The sequence below is a fragment of the Chelmon rostratus genome, chromosome 15, assembly GCF_017976325.1.
Source record: "Chelmon rostratus isolate fCheRos1 chromosome 15, fCheRos1.pri, whole genome shotgun sequence".
In the NCBI taxonomy this organism is placed as follows: Eukaryota; Metazoa; Chordata; class Actinopteri; order Chaetodontiformes; family Chaetodontidae; genus Chelmon; species Chelmon rostratus.
Window position 1 is genome coordinate 8,732,177 of NC_055672.1, and position 9,628 is coordinate 8,741,804.

A 9,628-nucleotide genomic window follows, 5' to 3' on the forward strand; every position below is an offset into this window, starting at 1 on the left:
AAGTTGGGGGAATTGTGACAGTCTCTGATACAGGCCAACATACCAAAGCACTTGACTTTACAATTCCCAAAATGCTTCCCATAATAAGTTTATCTATCTTGAATGACTTTGGCTCACAGGCATCCACATTTACTTGCCTGTCAGACAACTCCAAATTATTGTGTGGCAATATCAGAGTTATCATAAAATTCTGAGTTTTCCAGTTCTGATTTTGAGTTGGATAATGATGTGAATGGTATTTACAAATCAGAAAACTGGTAATTATAATAACAGCCTTAGACCCTTCTTGCCTTCTGTAATGACATGTTTTTCTAACTCCAGCCACCATACTATCCAATCCAAGCTAAAATGATAAAATGATATATATATATATATATATATATATATATATATATATATATATATATATATATATATATATATATATATATATATATATATATATATATCACAGAAACACAACTATTTTATATCACGTAACAGTCGCTATATCCACCCGCCCTCTGATTGGAGGGACTGTGTTTACGTAGCAACGGTCCGGAAGATGTCGCTCAGGCCAGTCCTAAAAAACTTCCGCCTTAAGTTGTAAAGAAAACATAGCAGCTAAAAGGCAATCGACGGCGAAACCAACCCATTTAAGAAGTCAAACCAAAGGTAGATACAAGTACACATTTGACACGCATGTACCGACTTAGACATATGTCATTCAGCAGTTTGTTGACGTGTTTTAGCTCGTAAGCAAATACAAATATCCAATTTAGTGTAGCTAGCACATTAGCTACGATGTTAACTGCTAGCAGTTTGCTACCATCGATTTGGTCGGCCATAGGCCTCAATTGGCTATCTCTGCGGTTAGATCGCTATAAATGTGTCGCAATACCCAGTCAAGAACCCAGTTCTAGCGCTTGATTTTGATAATCTATTACCTTAGATAAAACAGTAAACCTCAGTTAAGTGTACATCAGCTGTTTCGTTAGCCATGTCCAGTTAGCTGACTAGCTCTTACCTGGGGCTGACTGCATCCAGTTCGCTAGTCAGTTTAGCCTTCAGTTAGCCAGCCATCGCGTCACTGTGGCTGACAAACAGTAAACTTCCTATACATCTTTTATTTTAGACCGGTTATGAATGTCAAATGTAATTGATCAAGCTAGCCGAATACCCAAATGTTTATCGTAACATTGATGATAGCCAAGACCTGAGCTGCACTGCCAAACACTACTCTGTCAGTACTGTATTATACCAAAACAGATAAGTAGGAACGGGGTCTTGCTTGTAATGACTGCTCATTGTTTCCTTGATATTTACATTATTAGACATTTAATGTAAGTTGCTGTTTGGTCATATTGGCCTTGCTGTCACAAGCCAGGTAACGTATAACAGTGCCACTCCCCTCCTCCAAGGTAGACAAGCCAACAAGTCATGTCTTCCTGCTCCTTCTTGAAATACCTCTTAGAATATATGGTAGCTTAGATATACAGCGTCGGGATATTGTTATCACTGAATGTGTTGGCTGTTGGATAAGTAACAAGGATATGCCAAAGATGTTTTTGCGGTAATACAGGTTTGGTATCATGATTTGTCCATCAGCTAGAGTTGACAAGTTTACATTTTTACTGTTAAATGTTCTCTTCAGTACATGCAGATATATTTTTTTCCCAATACCAATTCCAGTGCCTAACCTCAAGGTATCTGCCACTACCAAGTACCAAACGGATTTCACATCTCACTGCGAGTAGCTCATTGGAATCACTTTTATTTCAGGCAACATGAGGTCAGGTCCTCTACTCAGCAGCCACCCATGACTGAATGAATGTTACTGATTTGTATAATGTCATTGCAGAAGAAGCTGTATTAGATGTGGATCGCTCATATTGCAGTACCCGATCCACTTCATTAACTCAGGATCTGTGCCAGCACTGATAGGGGGGATTAGATCTCTGCATCCATACTAGTTACCAAATATAAGAAAACCGTATTAAGATATATCATGTTACCTAAATAATCAAAAGTCTTGCCATGTAGTTAAAAAATTTAATAGGCCAAGCCAAACTAAATGTTATCAATAACCTGTTGTCTTTGTTTCTTTTTTCCTCTAGGCTCTTGTCACTCTGGAGCTTGTGTTGTTTTCAGAGTGTGTGTGAGTGTGAGTGTGAGTGGGTGAGTGTATGTGTGAGTGTGTGTGAGCTGCAGTTTCCTCCTCACCTTTTCACCAAGAGCTGCTCCTCCCTGGAGGATGACAATGGAGGAGATGAAGAATGAAGCGGAGACAAACTCCATGGTATCCATGACACTGTACGCCGTGATGTACCCAGTTTTCAATGAGGTAAAACTTCACCTTTATTAAACTATTTGTCTACTATATGAGTGTTTGTCAGAGTGGTTGAACTATTAAATCATCTTCTTTAATGACAAAAAGATGTTATGTTCTGCCCATTGAGTCTGCTATGTTATGTATTGAAAAAAGGGGAAACAAGGCCACTTCATAGCATATATTATGCACCATTGAGGAGTGCACAAGGCCAGTTAATCTTTAATTTAGGTTGCCAGTCACCTGATGCTCACAGAGGATAAAACCAACAACATTAATATATTGTAAGATCGATTCCCGCTACAGTTTTAATGTAACCTAATGTATTTGACAGATTATCAATGCTGCTGGGGTGTATAAGGAGACAGATTTGTTATAACAGGGGCAAAATGTTATACTATGATTTATATCTGTATTAGACTGATAACAATGTATTTATGTGACAACTAAAAGTGCACCTAGAGTATAAGTCCTGAAACACACACTGTATAATGTTATAATGTTAAAATCAGACAAACAAAACAATTTCCATGCTAATTTTCAATGACAATGATAAGCACTATGATCTGGCATTCCTTTGAATTCCCGGCATGCCACTGACTTTATAAGGTACCTTAAACATACATCTGGTTTTGTTAAACTCGTGCCTGTTTTGACAGCGCTTTTAGGTTCAATTTAGCACACTTTTGAAACCCCTTCAAGTTTTAGGTTAGATATCACAGCAATAGCACCAACATGTCCAGATTGAGTTGGAATAATGTGTGTTTCTTTTCATTAGCTCGGGAGGATCAACCTATCAGCAGCTCAGACGCTCAGAGCAGCCTTCATAAAGGTAGGACAATGCACGCATAAGATGACCTGAAACATCTGTATAATGTTGAAGTTATCAGTGTTTGCAGTTTAGTTGTGCTGCTACATTGAAGGACAGTTTATTACATGCAGGGATTTATTTTCATACCTCTGGCCACTAGTTCTGTCTGTTGCTATAACATTCACCAAAGTAAGTGCTAAGATTTTGGAATGCTGCAAGGGTCCCTAAAATGGGTCCAGTGAATTAGGGCTGCAACTAACCATTATTTTAATTGTTAATTAATTTTGCAGATATTTTTCAGTTCAGTTGATTTAACTATGAAATGGTGCAGATAGCAAAAAAGACCAAGTATAATTTCCCAGAGCCCAATCTCATCAAATGTCTTGTTTTGTCGCACCAACGGTCCAAAACCCAATTTACTAAAATACATGAGAGACAAAAGCAGCAGTGAGGGATTACTAGTGGTGTTATGGATGCACTCACTTTCACTTTTACCTTGAAATAAAGGGGGATTAGATAATCTGGCAGTACTGCCGTCTTGTTTACATCCTGTAGGTTTGTCTGACCACCTTTTTGACCAATTGGACCCGTTTTTAGTAACAGTGTTGTCATATCCAATACAACTGACTACTGGAGCTAAAAAAAAATAAAAGCTGTCCCAAGTTGTAAAAGATGTAGTTTTTCTTGCTCCATGCTCTTAAATTTCCTCTAACTAATGAGAGCCTTGCTGTTGTTTCTTGTAGTGTTTCTTTTTTTAACAGCTCCTTTGCAATGCTTTGGTGGATTCGCCAGTAAAAAATGTGAAAAAATGTACAGATGCTGATTAAGTGTGGACATTGTCCTTTTTCTTACAGAGTACTAATGTTAAAGCAGAGTCGTATCACTGTATCTAATGGGATACATTATTTGGATAGTAAATGATCTGATCTTGCCTTTGCGTTTACACCTGGTATTTTTGATGCATTCTCGTTATCCTCTTTGAGGTCAGAATCATGTCCTCCAGAGCAAAACCTGCATGTGCACATTTGAAGGACAGCAAATCAGCAGCTGACTCCCTTAAAAAAAAAATCACAGTTGTGATGTTACCTTGTGCATTTCACCGCAACTCAAATGATATATATTCATGCTTTTACTTTATATTGTATTATATATATTTTTTATCATACCTTTGTTATACTGTTAGGTTCATTTTACATGGTGCTCATGATGCTTGAGTTTCTTTAGCTACATGATTGATATTCAGACGAATTAACTCGGCTGCTATTAAGATAACATCAAAGGTGCTGAAATTCAGGCTGGTGATGTGATTTGAGATTATGATGTGAGACCTGATTGTAGTCATCAGATGAGTCTTTTTTTAATGTCTTGATTCTCTTTTTTTTTTATCTATATACTGCTGTGATTGCACTGGCATGATAAAAGCACAGTGACCATAGAGTACCTCTGCTGCTGATGAGTCGCAGTGTTCACTGTGCGCACAGATGAAATATTAATGAAGGAGAAGCAGCTTTTTTGTTATCCAAACCAAAGGGAGATGTGATCGCCTTACAGCTGTTTTACTGTGACATTTGTGGGTCTTTTGTTCACTTGTCTCACTGATTGATATCTGCATTGCCCCCGCTGCTTGCTGGCTGGTGTAATTCAAGGCTGAATTGCTTACTTGTCTTCCTCACCTTGCTCGCCTAATTCGACTCCTCTTTTGTCAGGCGGAGAGGGAGAACCCTGGCCTGACTCAAGACATCATAATGAAGATCTTGGAGAAAAAGAACGTCCAAATCAACTTCACTGAATCCCTACTGCGCATGGCAGCTGATGATGTGGAAGGTGAGTATCTGAGAGAAAGAAGCATTGAGATATCGTGTTGGAAATGCTCTTTTGTCACTGTGAGATGCAGGTTTGTAGGTGACACAGCTGTTCACCCATGCTGTCTCCAGTCTCTTGGTATATACCACTGTTCTATTCTGCCCATTTCTATAAATCATCCAGTTTCTTGGAATCTGCCTTTTCCTCCAGAGTTCATGATTGACCGGCCTGAGCAGGAGTTCCAGGACCTAAATGAGAAGGCCAGAGCTCTGAAACACATTCTCAGCAAAATCCCTGATGAGATCAATGACAGAGTACGCTTCCTACAGACTATCAAGTGAGTGCTAGCACACACATACACACACCATACTGTTTTAAAACACAAGCGTGCACTGGGATTAGAAATAAATACAGCAATTTACACATCACCAACAAATGCCAGTAATTTACACATTACAGTCAATTGCTAACCTGTCCATAGGGTGCAGTGGTCAGGCCTTCCATAATTTTAACCTCTCTACTGTTGTACTGTAAAATGCATTCTGTGAAGTAATTCATAGCGAGGCTCTAAAATCAGAATTTAGCACTGTGTAATGTTTAGCTCTGACCTACACAGACTCAGGTGGTGCAAAACAATGAAAATATCTGTTGCCCAACGACAGGCCCGATGTTGTTCATAACTGCTACACCTCGACTCGCCCATGTGCTATCGAACTGTAATTTCTATTGACCACATGTGTTTGACCAATGTGGTGGAGCTCCGACTCCTCCATTGTTCTGTCTTTTTTTTGTTGTCTGTCTGCACTGGAAGTGGCGATGTGTCTTGTTGTATTTATTTTCTCCATATGTATCTTATATCTTTGCTAACTTGATTTGCTAATATTATGACCCTGATGATGGTCCTAGACTAAAACCTAAAGCATCACAGAAGGGATTACAGTTCATCTTGAGGAATGAATGTCTGTACCAAACTTTACGGCAATTATCCAACAGCTTTAGAGAAATTTTACTCAAATTGGTGAAGAAATAACATGGTGTTCTCTGTACGGTAGCTGTAACAGACACAACTCAATCCTCACTTGTGTTGTTGTTGGTTTCCTACAGAGACATAGCCAGCGCCATAAAAGAGCTCCTGGACACAGTCAACAATGTCATTAAGAAATATCAGTACCAGAATCGCAGAGTAAGTAACGGACACACAAACACACTCCTGTGTACGTTTCTCCCTTTGTCCTTGTTTTTTTAAAACTGTGTTTCTTTTTATTCTCTGTTTGCGAAGGCCCTGGAGCACCAGAAAAAGGAGTTTGTCAAATACTCCAAAAGTTTCAGCGACACCCTCAAAACATACTTCAAAGACGGAAAGTAAGTGTAACCATAACGTATGATAACCATATGATGCTTCAGCTTCTCTAATCATCTTCTCCTGCATATTTACATTGTATCATCCTCCACTGTACCAAAACCTGTGAGGTTTAAGGAGAGGAAAGCACTCTGTTGGAATGTCTTCGTTTAATGAAGATGCAAACGATTGTGTTTGAATTTCAGAAAAATCACTATTCACAATAGAAGATTTGAGAGGGACAGCAGCATTAGTTATTTCCATGTATCGTGTATGAAGTTTGAAAAAGTACGAGTATAGTACAAATGCTAGTTTCTTGTGGAAACCTCATCAGCTAACCCTTCAAGCTCCGTTCTGAAGATCCACTGCAGGGGGGGATTGGGATTTGGTCTGAATGTCTTTGCAGAACCAGCTCGCCCACGTTCAGCCTCTGTTTCCTCCCAACAGTTAAATATTTGTTTAAACAGCGTCTACGAGCTTCTCCAGCCTGTTTTCTCAAGTTGTCATTTTTTGTGTTCCTAGGGCGATAAATGTCTTCATCAGTGCAAACCGGCTCATCCACCAAACCAACCTCATACTGCAGACCTTCAAAACCGTGGCCTAGCCCTCAGAGACCACAGAGCCCCCCCCTCGGTCCCGTGGGGAGCAACTGCTAGAATGGTGGAAGCTTGAGGAACGCCTGACCCATATATGTAAATTAGAAAGAGTTGATTTTAGGGTTGGGGGTCGATTCCATTGAAGTCGATATTCTAGATTCCAGTTCAAGAGACTGAAAAGTGCCATTTGTTTTTTTCAATGAGGATTTTCCAGTCTTGAAATGGAACTGAATGGGCCCAAAGTCCTGGTTGATTGATTTTATTTGGACAGTTTTAATTTATAACCCCGGTCTTGTTGGGAGTAGGTGAGGCGAGGTGTTTATTAAAGACTAATTGCCATTTTTCTAATATATTCATGTTGATCATTTTACTTTTAGCTTTTCAATCATGGCTACACATCTCAGACCGCACTCAGTAGGGGTGTGTCTCAGTTGTCTATACTGGTTTTCTCTTCTCGGGTCCTATTTGTGTCATTTTGCCATGATCTGTACGCACAGGATCTAGCTGCGAGGAGGGGAAGCGGTGTAGGACATTTGAGAGGCAGACTCAGATTTCGTTTCTCTTTATTATCAGAAGACAGAAAGCCAAATGACTTCCAGCACAGTGTGCGCCTTACCAAGTCCTGTAACATTCCCTCCTCTCAGTGTAATGAAGTGGAGCCTGTCCCTGCTGTTGGGGGATGTAGAGAGACAATTGAAAGTTCTGTATTTAACTGATATCTGGTTGCAAATGTTCAATAAATAGTTTCCAAATGATTATGCTTTTTTAAATGTGTCCGAGTCCAGTATGTGTGGCTTGACTTGTTTATTTTCGGATTGGAGTATTTGTCGTTTGTCATCAGGCTTTCTCCTCGTAAAGGAAGTACTTCCTGGTTATGACAGTGACTGTCTAACAAAACATTAAAAGAAGTGCACTCTTAAATGAGTTGCCAGGATTTACAAGTTGTGACTAATGCTTAATTAAAAGTACCAATTTAGCGTTGCGCTTCTGTAACACTGTCGGACACGTTTTTAAAAAAAAAAAAAATCCTCCTTCTAATCACCGGGAAGAAAAAAAATTCTGTCTGTTGCTCTACTCTTTCATCTACCTGGATCAGGAAATACATTTGCAATTTGAGAAAAAAGGTTAAAAATCTTCAATTTTTGTGTTCAGAAGTTTATTATTTTGGAAATGACTTCAGAACAGTGCTACATGTTGTAAACCTTCTGGGTTTCCAGTTTTTAATCTCTTGGATGTAATACATGAAGATTAATACTTGAAAGGCACAAACTGGGGACAGAAGTGAATATGATGTTGAAATGAAATGTTTTACTTTATGGGCACAGTTTAACTGAGACTGGAACATCTTACGTGAGCCAGAATGCGAAGGAGAATGTTTGCTGTACCTGGAGAATTTCTCTGCTACGTGCACAAATAGAAACAAATTTGATCCTCCTCCTGCTTGTCCAGCTGAGAAGCTGCTATTGAAAATAACCAGAAAAAAATAACCTTGTAAAATATCTCTCAGCAGTTCACCAAAGCTCGAGCAGCCTTTGTCGAGTTTTATTATGTAAATAATGCATATTATCACCAGTGTCCCTGCCCTTTTGATGAGCGTGCACATCCTTATCGACAGATGCTTCCTGACTGTACCGGGTCATTTCCTTGATACTGCTCTTGTCAGCTGAAATACTGCTGTTTAGTTCCACAGGGCACTGGAACAATAACGTTTCCAGCGTTGCCTGGAAACAATGTAGCAGCAAACCACGTAAATGCCGAGGGACACAAAGAATAGCTCTGTCAAGGAGGGGTCTTCATCCCCTTTTCCTGCTGCTTAGTAACTGGACTCAGTTTGTGCTGCAAAAACTAGTTTTTGTGTGTGTGTGTGTGTGTGTGTTTGAATAGAAGAGTGTACAGATCCTTTACTCAAGTAGAAACAATACAGTGCAAAAATACACTAGCACAAATAAAAGTGTGTACATAGTATTTGCAAAATGTACGTACAGGATCAGAAAGTAGAAGTACTCGATGCAGAAGAATGGTCTCTGTGAGTGTTATACTGTGGCTGATACTTATTCATTAATGTCTGAGCAGCATTTTACTGTTGCCAAGGTGGTCAGAAATTTACCCATACACACACACACGTACGCCTCTGCATGCATGCATGTTATGTCTTAATTGGTAAAGTCGAGCTGTAGAGCTGTCAAATAATTGGAGTATAAAGGGATTAGTAATGTGATAGTTAAAAGACCTCAAAACTATTCAGCTGTCTGACTCACTGACGTCTTGGCAGGTAATCAAAACTGAGCTGCGGCAATGCTGCAAACGTTGAAGGGTTTTGCTAACCTGGTCCTGAAAAAACAGTCAACCAAAGGCCTCCACTGTCTGGAAAGGAAACATTTCAGAAAATGAAGAATAGTGGATTGTTCAGGGTGTTCCTGGAAGGACTCCTCTTCCTCCTCTAATGTCAGATAATACAGAAATGAGAGAGAGGCCTGTGTCCTCTTTCATTGTGTTGTTTGATCCAATATGCACAGTTATTGTTCTGTGATTGAGATCAATGTTTAATGAAACGCTTTTTTCTTATTAACAGCCATGAAAAGAAAACAGAGGCTGAATGGTTGTACTTCACAGGCAAATAATTTTTTTTGTGTGTGTGTTTGCATAATGTTCCTACTAATGTTTGAAGATGTTCACTCTGAACGAGGAAATTATTTCACTGAGCTGGAAACATGAGCTCCTCATTATGGCATAATGAACCAGCTATACATAAAACACTGAGAAAAAGTCAC

The 9,628-nt window shown here is 39.3% G+C and overlaps 1 protein-coding gene across 1 annotated transcript; it reads left to right on the top strand.

Annotated features, from left to right (window-relative positions):
* Positions 1-533: 533 nt before the first annotated feature.
* pdcd10b (programmed cell death 10b) lies at positions 534-7,627 on the top strand. Its single transcript, XM_041953743.1, has 8 exons — positions 534-654; positions 2,097-2,323; positions 3,087-3,140; positions 4,826-4,943; positions 5,133-5,259; positions 6,027-6,105; positions 6,202-6,284; positions 6,784-7,627. Exons 2-8 carry the CDS (start codon positions 2,234-2,236, stop codon positions 6,863-6,865), a joined length of 633 nt encoding a protein of 210 aa, XP_041809677.1. The 5' UTR covers positions 534-654; positions 2,097-2,233; the 3' UTR covers positions 6,866-7,627.
* The last annotated feature ends 2,001 nt before the right edge of the window (positions 7,628-9,628 follow it).